General features: G+C 47.6%; 1 protein-coding gene across 1 annotated transcript in view; it reads right to left on the bottom strand.

Moving 5' to 3' along the window:
• ERICH6B (glutamate rich 6B) overlaps window positions 1–907 on the bottom strand; it is a 42318-nt gene extending 41411 nt beyond the window's left edge. Inside the window, exon 1 of the mRNA XM_068526513.1 lies at window positions 576–907. Within this exon, the coding sequence (XP_068382614.1) occupies window positions 576–907 (332 nt within the window). The remainder of the gene's footprint in view (window positions 1–575) is intronic.
• Window positions 908–13992: the final 13085 nt, after the last annotated feature.

The following is a 13992-nucleotide window of genomic DNA, read 5'->3' as shown; positions in this document are numbered from 1 at the left end:
GGAGGACATAACCAAAGTGTAAAAGCGATTATCATCTCTGGATGGGAGTGATTTTTGCTTTCTTCTTTTTACGAATATACAGTCTCTCACACATCCACCATGCACATGTATTACTTGTGCAACAAGGAAAAAGAAAAGATACAAGTTAGGGGGTGTTTTCTGTTTGTCTTATTTTGTTTTTTACGAACAGGTGCTTCCCGTTCATCAGGTCTCCCTGTCTGCTCCGTAAGCTCAGTGCTTGGGGGCACAGCTCTTTTTTTTTTTTTTTTTTTTTACTCATTTTTACTTTTAATTTTGCAAGTCAGAAAACCTTTTTAGGAAGTACAGTATTCATATAGAAAAGGACAAAAGGACTTTAAGTGGTAAGTGTACAATTTGTTGAATTTTAACAAAGCAGACACATCTAGGTAACCAAGGGGCACAGCTCTTGAAGTTGTCAGTAGAACTTGGTCAGAAATGATTCATGAGTCTGCCAGCACGGTGCGTAGGGTCGATCATTTGCGCTTTGGCTGTATCTCAAGCCTGTTCTTTTCTCCCGGACATCGTGATGAACTAGAACTACCATCTATGGGGACGTTCTCCCCAGATACTCACCCTCTTCCAGAAACTTTTCATACAGAAACATTTTTCCTTCCAGCAGCTCTTTCTTCTGTAGATGCTTTTCCTCCTTCAGATACTCCTTTTCATACAGATACTCCTTTCCTTTCAGATAATTTTCCTCCTCCTCCAGGTACTGGTCTTCCTCCGGGCTCTCTTCCTCTTGAGGAAATAAAAATTCTTCCATTGAACTCTCCTCATCTCCCTCAGTACCGTCTTCCTCTGAAGATAAGGTCTGCGTGGAGTGGTGGAAAGTTCTGGAAGGGTGAGGAGGCGATGTCCCCGATGGCTGAAGCTTTCTAGCAGACATGCTGGGAGGCATTCAGCAGAGGAGAGCTTTCTGCAGCAGGCAGCGTCACCACTTCATCACCCTGGTAACCGAGAAAGGAATAAGACCCCGTTAGTCAGGAATTACCTACTGCATGTTGTTCACTCATTGCATTCGTGGTCTCGGGATGGCCCTTTGAGTATGCGTATCAGTACACAGTGGCCTGTGAAAAGGCACAAAAAGAGAAGGCAGAGGTTTTACCCTCCAGGAGCTGGTTGGAGAGACCACATCTGAAGGCAGCGCCTTTGAAATGACTGCACAATATGAAGTCAGCGAGGAGAGCTGGAAAGTGAAGGAGCCATCGGTGTTTAGTGGTGCAATCCTTAGAGAAGACTTTTACTTACTCATCGAGAAATATTTATCGCTACAGTAATCAGGACATAAACTGTCTTCCAGGAGCTTCAAAGTGGGGAGAGAAACAGACATTCGAACAGATTTCTGTACACAGAGTGGCAAGCACAATGGAAGAGGTCCAGGCAGGGTGGTACAGACACAGCGTGTGGGGCCTTGGTCAGTGAAGGTCCCTGTGATTGGACGTCTGCCAGGCACGTGCTCCTGGCCACGCCCCCTGCTGGAAGCACCACCCACTCGGCAAAGTGTTAGTTCACTCAGCAAACACCTATTTTTACTCCCCAGATTTAGCACAGCTGTGAGCACCTACATCCGCCCCCCCCTCCCGGGGCGTCTTCCATGTTCCACCCTATGCTCCATCTGTACCTTCTATATTTTCGTTAAAGTAACGATTTTGCTATATTACATAGTTTGTTTGCACATCTGCCTTTCCAACAGGGTGTGAACGTCTCGAGGGCGGGAAGGATTGCTTCTCGTTTGCAAATCTGTTTCAAATCCTTCCTCTCTTCTCTGCTCTACTGTGACTGCCCGCAGTGAACTGTACCATCTCTAGTCTGGATTATTGCCACATGCTCTTAACTGGCCTTCCTGTCACCACTGCTGCTGTCCTGTAGTCGTTCTCCACGAGGAGCGTTCTTGGGAAAATAGAAATCACATCAGGATATGCATTGCTTAACATTCCCCCGATGGCTTTCTCTGGCACGGAGAATAAAATGTGAACCCCACTCCAGGGCTCCCAGGGCCCTGGAGATCTGGCACCTGCCAGTCTCTCTGACTTCCTCTCTTGTTGTTCCTTCTCTATTCTCCCACTCTGTTATTCTCTCCTAGAGCACTTACCCTGTTTCTATTTATGGTTCTGTTTCCATGTTTACTGTTCAATATTTCTTTTCCACTATATCTACGTGTCTCAGTGACAGTGACCTTACGTGGCCTGTTCCCCGCTCGCTCTCCCATGGTTGGCTCAGTGCCTGATGCACCATAAAGACACCCAAAGTAAACGATCAGCGACTGAATGAAGGACCAAGAATAGATGGCTCTAGAGCAGGGCATCCCAAAGTTTTAAAAATGATAATAGTTATTCTGCACAATGGGATAAACTGCAGATAACTGGCCCAGAATCCTCCTGTTTGCTCTGAGGGCTTAAGAGATAAATCTCTTGGCCTGCCTCTTCCCAGATCTCTGATTGGGAAGCTCTGTTCTAGGGAACCAGCCAGATGAGATCATGAGGATCACTCTCTAGCATACGTGCAACATGATGCCTGAGATGACGGGTGTGAGGTCAAAGACATTCGTAATGAGACAGGCTGGGACCTGGGACCTGGGACCCTTTGCTGCAGTGCTTACACCTGGACAAACGTCTCCTCAAGCAACAGAATACAAAGAAACTATAAGGGACTAAAATAATTGCATGCATGTGCAGTTGGGGCAAATTATGAACAGTAAGCTACAAAAGGGTCAAAACCCAGCTGCCACTGCTGAGGTGCCGGGAATAAAAGGAGGGAACCACACATGATCCCTACACCCAGCACCACCAAGGGGATGGACAGACGATGTAAGCCACCCCTCCCACCCGACCCTCACTCCATTCAAGGGACCAGCTCACCCCTGCCTCGGGGGGCGAGCGGGGGCCCCTCTTACTTGTTTTGGCTCCTCACGCTGCAGCACGAGTCCCAGTAAGGTCTTGCCTGAATTTCTCGTCTGGCCTCGTCTCAATTTCTACTGATTAAAGAGTCCAAGAACATGGGTCGGTATCAATAATGGACCGTATTTGTGCACCTGCAGGGTTGCTAGGGCCCTTGGATTCCCGGATTCCCGGAGGATTAGCCTGGGTCGCTGTGGTGAACACAGAGGTGCGCTGCCCAGAGCTCTTTTCCGAGAACGGCTAGCTGCCCAGCGGTGGGGCGTCCCGGGCCCGGGCCCCAGCGCCCTCAGGGTCTGCCTCATCTGCCGGGAGCCGCCTTCTGGAAGCCACGGCCTCCTTGGGGCACCCACATCTGGTGGCAAAGCAAGATGGGGGTGTAAAAGTCCAGCCGAGCCCAGGCGGGACCCCTCTGAGAGGTCGTAGTCACCCACGAGCCTCCTCCAGGCGGGCCGGGCTCACCAAGCCTGCTCCGCTGCACCGTCTCCCTCGGCCTGTCCTGCATCCTTGCCCTTCCTTTCTCAGGGGTTTGTGCCTAATACACATTTTACGTCTCAACAGGTTGCCTCTCAACAGTTTGCATCTTAGAGTCTATTTGCAGAGAACCCAGCTCCTGAGAGGCAGCTTCACAAAATGTAAATCTGGAAAAGAATTGAGGGCTTCCCTGGTGGCGCAGTGGTTAAGAACCCGCCTGTCAGTGCAGGGGACACGGGTTCGAGCCCTGGTCCGGGAAGATCCCACGTGCCGCGGAGCAGCTAAGCCCGCGCGCCACAACTACTGAGCCTGCGCTCTAGAGCCCGCGAGCCACAACTACTGAAGCCCGCGTGCCACAACTACTGAAGCCTGCGTGCCTAGAGCCCGTGCTCCACGACAAGAGAAGCCACCGCAGTGAGAAGCCCCCGCCCGACACAACTAGAGAAAGCCCACATGCAGCAATGAAGACCCAACGCAGCCAAAAATAAATTAAAAATAAAAAAAGATTGCGAGATCCGGGAAAGAGAAGGGGAAGGACCTGGTGGGCAGCTTGATGGTTTAGAGGGTGGGAGGGTGAGGAGTAACTAGACCTGCCGGGGCAGGGAAAACTGACCTGGCAGAGGGATGACAAGGCAGTAGAAGTAAAGACAGAGCTAGGGGCCCGATTGTGTTGGGTGGTGACCGGGAAGGCGGTACGATTGAAGTCACTCCGGAGCGGGAGGATTCCTGTGGCCGCTCACGAACAGTTAGGAAGTAGAGCCTGGGAGCTCGGCCTGCAGTTGACTTGCTCTGTCTCCATCACTCTACAGCTCTGTGGTTTACACAAGTCCTTTCATATAGGCTACCTCGAGTGCTTTTTGGAGGAGGTGAAGTGTAGATCATGCATGAGATGAGCGTGGAGGACGTTGCCTTTGCGGCAAAGCGTGAGCCGTGGGAAAGCTTTGGGGCTTATATATATGTCTTTGGGAGCCTCGTCTGTTGTAAAGTAACCTCTCCAACCTTATTTTGATTTAAAACCTAAACACACTACCTACTATAGCTGTCCGTGTCGAGCCCCCGCTTGCTCCTGATGCTTGAGGCAGAGGAAGAGGTCGGGGATGGGGAGAGCCCGAGGAGAGGGGTGTGTGTCCAGCCGTGCCCTGGGAGCGGTGAAGGCGCACACCCAGACACCAGCCACTCCGTCCAAGGTCTGCTTGCACTTCAGAGACCCCCTGCCTTCCATAGTTTTTAGCTGCTCAAGATAAAAGATCAAAATCAGCTGGTCCCCTGGACAGCCCAGAATGCGTTTATCAGTGGCATGCTGTCACTCAGGGTTAAGAGTCTTTCTGTCTGTTTTCTCATCGGGCCTTGTAAAAAGGCTCCAGGCAGCTTGCATTCTCATTCCAAAGGTCAGAAAAGAAACTGCATTCTAGACACTGTCCCTTTAATTCTCCTAGAAATTTATAAGAACAGCTGTCAGGCGGACATAAACGGTAATGGCAACCTGATACCCAGTGTCTGAGGCAAACGTCTCGGTTTTGACTTGTGATTCAGATCTTGACTCATTTTGACCCTGGTTTCTGAGAGATTGCAGGTTAATTTCTGTGGTCACACAGGAAACATCAACTTTATGAGAGCTGATTATAGTCAGCCGATTATAGCTCATTCATCCCTAGACTAGCTTCACAAAATGGCTGCCTCAATCAAAGCAGGCTGCCAGATGTATTTTATTCAAATTAAATAATTAAAAAGAAAAATTAGTGTGGGGATTTCCCTGGCGGTCCAGTGGTTAAGACTCCACGCTTCCACCGCAGGGGGCACGGGTTCGATCCCACATGCTGAGCGTGCGGCCGTCTTCCCGGCACCGTGTGTCGTCGGGTCCGAGAACACTCAACCCTGTGGGCTCTGTTAAGGCTTTCTGAGCACCCACTCCAAAGGGCCAGGTCGTTCCTTTCCCCTCTAACTGGGACTTCACATTTCTCCAGCTCCTCCCAGTAAGTTTTGATCGGACAGCCAGCCATTTCCGATTAACTGGGTCCTCATCCAAATCCTAGATATAAATGTCAAGCCAGAGAGCCCTGAGGACGTGGCCCTGAGACCCCTCCCCTCTGCTCTGCGAGACCCTCCCTCTCAGCTCCCTGAGGCTCCTCCTACTTGGCTCTCAGAGCCCCGCCCCCTTGACACATGAGGCCTCTCCCCCTCTGCTTGCTGAGGCCCCTCCCCCCTCACTTTTCTGCGGCCCCTCCTCTTTGGCTGCCTGAGACTTACGCCCCCGTCAAGGTTTACCCCCTTCTCTAAGGCAGGGGTTCCCCCACCCCGCACCGGTTTGCTGCCTGTTAGGAACCGGGCCGCACAGCAGGAGGTGGGCAGCGGGCGAGCCAGCGAAGCTCCATCTGCGGCTCTGCATCCCCCCGCGTGGCTCGCATTACCGCCTGGACCATTCCCCCCCCCCCCCCCCAAAAAAAATCGTCTTCCACCAAAGCAGTCCCTGGTGCCAAAAAGGCTGGGGACCGCTGCTCTAAGGGGTGGATGGAGAAGTCCCACCCTATATGACCTGCCCTTCCGGGAATCCACGCAGCCTGTCACCTCTCGCAAGTACTCCCAAACCATCACAGGAAATGTCCTGGAATTCTGCCCGGCACCAATATCAGACTCACTGGGTTATAAGTTTCCACATCTGCCTTCTCCTCTCCTCTTATTTACATCAGGAAAATGTTCTCCTGTTTCCAGATTTGGGGTCCAACTCTCAGTCTTCTCTAGGCTTCAGCGATTTGTATAAGACTTCGAGTTGTAAAGCAATTAAATGCGCCCTATTGAATGTATGCATCACAGGTGTCTTGCGCAGCAAACACTGTTCACTTCAGTTTACAGATGGCAGCACTGAGGTTCAGAGAAATCAAATGTCTTGGTTAAAGTCAGACAGTTACTGAGCGGCCAAGCTAGGACTTGGACCCAGGTCTGCTGTCCTCAAGGACAGTGTTCTTTCCCAACACCGGCTACTGAGAGGGTGGGCTGAGAGGCTGGCATTGTTTGGAGGGGAGCTCTTAGGGCACTAGCCTCTTCCTTGCACTCTAGTTAAACACGCCTTCTCCATGATGAAGGAAGGAGGGTGAGGAGAGTGAGGGAGGGAGGGGAAAGTTGGGTTTCTGTCATTTACTGAGCATTTACTAGGTACCTAGATCAAAGCATGTTACTTTTTTTTTTTTAAACTTTAAAGAGTCACAAAAGTCTGGTAAAGTATTATTATCCTGTTTTTCAATGAAGAAAACCAGGGCTCATAGAAATTGGATAACTGGCCTTAGGCAATGGCTACTAAGCACCATATTTGGGATTCAGACCAGGACTGTTCCAGTTCCAAGTCTAGACCACCCTGTAACAGAAGGGACGAGCAAGAGATGTCATCCTTCCAGCCTTTACAACTCAGGTTCTTAGTGATTCCTTCAAATATTCCGCGAACAAAGAAACTATTTAAAAGAACAAAGAAATAATATTTAGCGTTTCTAATTGCTAAAAGGAAATTCATTCAGATGAAAAGACATCGCTAGTTAAAAGTTTACTGCACTAATTTTCAAGAGTCATATAGAATGGCTTGGAATTAACCTCCTTCAAACCTTCAATATTGTCTGAAACAAAGCAGGTAACTGTTACAATCGATGACATACTCATTTTCAGATGGCTCAGGTGAGCATTTCAATAGAAGCGTGTATCTTGGGTGTGCCTGTCGACACTAACGGTGCGCTGAGGCACCGTGTTCTCAACACGTACGAGCACACGCACAGGCTGCCTTCCGGGGCAGCAGGTGGCAGGAGAAATAGGTCTTGGCTGAGCTCCAAACTGAATATGTGATTTGGAACACGTTCCCAGCTCCTCCCACACATGTGTCTAGGCTTCTTTTCTCACTTCTAATATTAATGGATTGACCTAGAAGAGATCCGGATTCCTTCCTGAACTGTGTTTCTAAAGATGAACTTATCACTTATTCAAAACGCCTGGGGCCAGTGTTGCGGAATTCAGATTTTTTCCTGATTTAGACTGACCTTATGGTGAATATATCATAGATATGTAACAACCCTAGAGGGGTCTGGGACAGCACCCTGTAGTGAATCTTATTAGTATGTCTGCAGCAAAACACGTAACTGTTTGCAGTAAGTGGGATAAAGAGAAACTTTAAATAGCCTCCATCCGTTTAGGCCGGATTTTGCTTCCAGCTGAGTTCTAGCAGGTCAGGTTTTGTGTCCAAATGAGTTTGCCACAAACTTCTCATGAAGACTTTCAGTTTTTAGGACTTTGTGGATTACAGATTTTGTGCATGAGGGATTGTAATCCTGTGTCTGTGTTTCTCTGGATGCCCTTTTGGTGGTCGCATCTAGTTATTTATCTAATGTTATGCTCTTGATGGGCAACAATGCATTTAAAATAAAGTTCATTTCATGGAGATCCATTTTGCCATTGCTGTTTCTGGGATCGCAGTGTGGCTCACAGGGAGGGCAGTAAGGATTATTTGCAGTCATGACTGCAGCCTTCAAGACCTGGAAGATGCAGCAGCAGTTACGCCCAGTTACGCTCATGGGCAATACTTACAATGTCAGGGAGTGAAGTGAGTCCAAGCCAAGAGATTCTTCAACAATAACAGCTGAAAAAAAAAAGTTTCCTGGTTAGCTCTTAGTGACCCAGAAAATTAACCAGAGAACTCATTTCCTGAGAATACTGGATAATGGATATTTTTTCTAGGCTAAGATTAAATGGAATTTGTTTTTGTAGTACGTGTTTCTTCCTTAACCTTCCTCGGTCAATAGGTCTCCCTGAACATCCACCATGGAAATCCAACCCAAGCAGCCCTCGCTTATATACCTCTCCTGCCATTCCACACCCCTGTCCTGTCACTAAATGGTCTGACCAGTCTGAGCACTGTGGCTCCCCGGGTACTGCAGAGAACCCACAGGGATGCCGCAGCGGACTTAAAATTTTTGAGGAAAACAGCCATACTCAACATCTGTTGGATATTGTATGAACTACTGATTTAGATTACACTGCATTCCTTTCAACAGATGGCATATTTTGCAAAGTTGGATTTTTGGCAATTGTTGAGATAAAAAGCAAGTCCCATGCAGAAATCAGTGTGGAACAGGAAACAAAGGTGGCTGTGTGCAATCTGATTCCAAGACTGAAGTCGTGCAATGCCCAATGGACACACACATTCCATTAGTAACTAATTGTGGCTATTTAAGAATGAAGTAAAAGCATTATTTTTTTTCTTTCAATTTTTTTTTTAAAAGCATTCTTTTTCTTTTTATTTATTTATTTATTTATTTATTTATTTATTTATTTATTTATTTATGGCTGTGTTGGGCCTTCGTTTCTGTGTGAGGGCTTTCTCTAGTTGCGGCAAGTGGGGACCACTCTTCATCGCGGTGCGCAGGCCTCTCACTATCGTGGCCTCTCCCGTTGCGGAGCACAGGCTCCAGACGCTCAGGCTCAGCAATTGTGGCTCACGGGCTTAGTCGCTCCGCGGCATGTGGGATCTTCCCAGACCGGGGCTCGAACCCGTGTCCCCTGCATTGGCAGGCAGATTCCCAACCACTGCGCCACCAGGGAAGCCCTTTCTTTCAATTTTTATGTATTAAGTTGTGACATAAATATATGACATAAGGATAAAACACAAGTGTTTATTAAGTTATTTGGATATAACTAATACATGAAAACCATTGCGGATTTCTTTTCGCTTAGGGGGCACCATGAAAAATTCACTGACATACTGAGAGTGCCGTGAACTCTAGAAAGTTTGGGACTCTCTAGTATAATTCATGAAGTTGCTCAGACATAGAAACTTGGAGCCATCCTTGATTCCTCTCTCTTTCATCCTCCCAAGCCTGCTAATCAGTAAGTCCTCTCCACGCCATCTTCCAAAAATTGTCCTGAATCCATTCTTCTTTCTGTCACCACTGTGATCACTCTTGTCTAATCTACCATCTTCTACAATAGCCTCCCTGCTTTGGCTCTTGCTTTCTAATCATTCTTCAGAGGTGATCTTTTTTAACACATAAATTAGATCGTGTCTTAATGACCTTGCCTGAAACCCTCCAGTGGTTTCCACTTCACTTTGAAAGGCCTCCAAGGCCTGCCATGTTGGCTCCTGTTTCCTTTCTGGCCCTCCTGGAATCCCACTCCTCCCCTTGAGTGCCAAACTACAGCCTGTTCCCGCCTCAGGGCTCTTCCGTTAGTCCTTCCCGTTGTCTGCAAAGTTCTTCATCTGGATCTTCAGATGCCTGGCTCCTCCTCCTCAAGTGTTAGTTCAAATGTCACCTCCTCTGTGAGGCCCTAATTGATCTAAAATAGCCCCTCACCCCCCAGGCACAATATATTTCATTATGTTATTTTATTTTCTTCATAACATTTGTATCACATTCATTGATCTGTATATCTGAGAATAGGAACTTTGCTCTCTTGTTTGCCATTGTATTCCTGCCACCTAGAATAATGCCTGGCACATAGTAGGAGGTCATAAATATGTGTTGAAATTAATAAATGCATAATTATTTCATGTGGTTACATGTTTGGATCACTCACTGATGGCTCCTAATGGAGAAGATCCAGAAGTCTGTTGGGAGGGAGGAAGTTGTAATTTTATTTGACTGATACATATGTGTGTGTGTGTGTATGTGTGTATATATATATATACATATATATATATATATACATATATATATATATACGTACTGATATATAGGTATATAAAATATACATTTATATGGAAATATACATTGTACAAACTAGGTAGTCTAATCATTGGTGTCCTGTATTCTTTGGGAAGAGGCAACAGATAGTAACCTTATATGAACTCCATTTTTCTTAGCAATATTAGCAGCACTGGTTTATCATATGTAATTATATTGAGTTGGTCAATGAGGCATCTCATTATTCCATTTGTTATTCTTCACAACCGGCAAGTCCTCTGACCCCTTCCTTTTCTTTCATTAAGAAATTGAGATAAAGTTGTATAAAGGAACATTTCTACAACTACAGCACTAAACTCAAAGTGGGAATGCCATTGTCCAGCCTAAACTCGCAGATGTGTTCTCATGGACAACACTAAATCCTGGAAGGGGGCGTGGCGAAGCGGCAATAGGTGTGGAATTATTCAGCATCTCCGGCAAACAGCAATAGGGATTAAACAGAGCTTTCTTTAATAAGATTAATTCTGAAACACTACGAGCGATTTGGCATATCCCCAAAGATACAAGCCATTTGTATCTATATAAGATTAAAGGAGCTTTCACACAAAGCAATTTTATTTTTCAACATCAAAGAGCTGCTTCGAGGGATTGCTGGAAGGAGGCACACTGCCACAAATGCAGGCACTGCAAAAGCTTCTTTGTATAAAAGACAGTTTGCTCAGCCAGGAATTGTATCTACCCAGGACATACTGTTCTTCGAATCACAGGATTACGGAGAAGGCGAGGCCAGGGGTTAGGAATCAGGTCGACAAGCTCCCCGGACAGGTGGCTACCCCGTGATAACCTTGGATTTCCATGGAAGACAGATCAGTGCTTCTTGAGGCAGACTGTTGGACAGCTCTTATAAATAATAAATAATGATGATGATGCTGGTAATAATAATGATAAGAAAGATCACCACAATAAGTGTGGAATTATTCAGCCACCATTTCTACATGCCAGGCACTGTATTTAGCACGTAACAAATTACACAGACTTCTGCTGCTAAATCTTCCTCCTTCGGGCTTTTAACCAGCCCCCCCAGGTCTGCTGTCTGGAGCTACACACAACAGATTTGCTCCACAGCGGCTGCAAATATTTGAAGGTAGCTTTTATGTTCTTTACATTTTTTTTTTTTTTTTTTAGTGCTAAACTTAGGTTTAGTTTTGGAACCCGATGCAGGAATTTATATGGGTCAGTATTACATTTCAGCTTGCTGCCTTTGCCTCCCCCTTCCAGGCTGCTCAAATATTTGTGAATCTGATTCTGTCATTCCGTGCATTAACCAGACCTTATAAAATTTGCTGCTGAAAAGGATAAGCTTCCAAGGCTCCCTCCTATCCTTTTCCCTTTCTTCCTTTCCTCTTTCTTTCTGCAGACATTTGTTGAGGACTTTCTACGTGCCAGACACTGTCGGGCACGGGGGCTGCAACTTTGCAGAAGGCACACCTATAGACCTCAAGAAAGCTGCTTGTTTAAGCAGGCAGACAGAAAAATAAATTACAGCACAGTATAGTGTGCTTATGTCATGAATGAAAGAGGGGGAGGGAATTTTAGCAGGAGTCGGAAGAGTAATCATCGGTAAGTGGGGAAAGTAGGGAGCTAGGAAGATGCCAGCACCACCTCTGGCTTCTGGGGTGTGGGACCCATCAGGGACAGGGACCGTCCCAATGTAATTCAAAGCTAGCCAGAGGATGTCCCAGGGCTGGGGGAAGGGGGGAGGCTTTAGCCACCATGAGGAGCTGGAAAGAGAATTGAAATGGAAAGGAATGGAAAGACGATGGAGGTGAGGGGTGCCTGCTTACAGAGGGGGCTGGGCTATTATTACTGCCCGGTGTTACAGCCTTTGCTCCTCTCTGCTACCTGCCTGCCCAGTGGGGCTCCTCCCCACCGCTCCCGCGGGCCTCCCTAAAGAATCAAGTTCAGCTGCCTTGGCTAGCGGGGCTAAGTTTTCACATGGCAGACTAGAGAATCAGGGGGCATTTTATTTTATTTTTTTTACCTTTTTATTTATTTATTTTATTTTTGGCTGCGCTGGGTCTTCGTTGCTGCGCTTGGGCTTTCTCTAGTTGCAGCAAGCTGGGGCTACTCTTCATTGTGGTGCGTGGGCTTCTCATTGCAGTGGCTTCTTGTTGTGGAGCGTGGGCTCTAGGCGTGTGGGCTTCAGTAGTTGCAGCATGTGGGCTCAGTAGTTGTGGCTCGCGAGTTCTAGAGCGCAGGCTCAGTAGCTGTGGCGCATGGTCTTTAGTTGCTCCGTGGCATGTGGGATCTTCCCGGACCGGGGCTCGAACACATGTCCCCTGCATTGGCAGGCGGATTCTTAACCACTGCGCCACCAGGGAAGCCCCTTAACTTTTTATTTTATATCGGAGTATGTAGTTGATTAACAATGTTGTGATAGTTTCAGGTGTACAGCAAAGTGATTCATTTATACATATACATGTATCTATTCTTTTGCAAATTCTTTTCCCATTAAGGTTGTTACATAATATTGAGCAGAGTCCTCAGGGGGCATTTTGGATTTCAATGAGAGACCAGGGGGGGACAAAATGAGAGAGGAAGGGGGTCACTTGTGATCTGAAAATGCCCAGTTACTCACTGGGAAGGCTGATAAGACCAAGAGCAAAGGGACTTTTTGTTACGACTGCTCGTGGGGTTCTTCCAAGAGGAATTCTCCTGTCGTTTAGAGGCCGACCTCCATGTGAAGACTGGAATCCTCAGGAGTCCAGGCAGAAGGTCTCATCTGCCCACGTTGCAGACCCCAGGATGGTGCTGGGAGCGTGCAGTTTCCCAGGTGTTAGGAATTTTGTAGGACAGAGAATAGGTGACCTTGGTAGACCCGTCATCCCATGTTGGACCCGCGTCCTTGTTCAAAGAGGGATACCTCGAGGCAGTGAGCCCCTCCTAAGGGAAGAAACCTCTGTAGCCAAGACACGACAGAGTCCTGGGAATGAGTGGGTTCTGGGCCCGTGCTACCCGCTGCCTGGGAACTGGCCCTGCACCTCTCCTCGGGCTTCCTAGAATCCCTGCAAGGCGGTAGAAAGCCTCTTGCACACACTGATTTGATTAGGGCTGCTGGGCTCCACCTGTTGCCGGGAGTTCAGAAAATCATGATCTGGGTGAGGAGTGCTGATTGTGTTTATTTCCTTACAGAGCGTGACCATGAACATGGTCAGGGGTAGCCCCCGGGGCACTGAGTGTGTGGCCATGAGTGGGTGCAAACCACACACATACAGCTGAGCTCCAAAAGCACAGCTCATAGCTGGGAACCGACATAAAGCTGAAGTTGATCACAGCCACTGGTGGAAGCAGGACTGGTCTTCAATGATTTGGAGCTGAGAGGCAGGCTCAGGACTTGGGGCGTGCTGCCCAAACCCCCCTTTCTTCTAAAAGGCTAAGACATCAGTCTAAAATGGCACAGGTGCCTGGCCCCACATTTGGAGTTTGGAGGGATTAAATATGAAAAGTGCATAAACTGTGTTATTAAACTAGCACCTCCTATTATGGGCGGGACAGGAAGAGCATAGGCAAATATTTCTAGACCAAGAGATTGTGAGCTCCATGAGCCCAAAGTGAAGAGGCCAGGTAAAGCCCTAAGATCCCGGAGGAGACCAGCAGGTGCTGGGTGGAGGACCAGTGGATGCAGTCGTTGGCTGAGGGCTGGGAAGGGTGAGCAATTTGCTGCTGAAGCCCCGCCTAACAGTATCCATTAGCCCCAAAACACATCAGCACAGATGAGACGGCAGGGCTCCACTGTCTCACGGTTCAAGAGAAGCCTGGAGATTTGGTAGACAGCAGATAGATAGTTTCCTTCCAATAAGAGACTGGAGAGAAGTTTGATTCTAGAACAGGCCAGTGTATTCAAAACTCTACCTGTAGGACTCATGTCTTTCCTGTCAATCCTTCATGTG

This window comes from Eschrichtius robustus, chromosome 18 (assembly GCF_028021215.1).
Source record: "Eschrichtius robustus isolate mEscRob2 chromosome 18, mEscRob2.pri, whole genome shotgun sequence".
NCBI classification, from domain to species: Eukaryota; Metazoa; Chordata; class Mammalia; order Artiodactyla; family Eschrichtiidae; genus Eschrichtius; species Eschrichtius robustus.
Note: the sequence above shows the minus strand (reverse complement) of the source record. Positions and strands in the feature narration are given on the sequence as shown.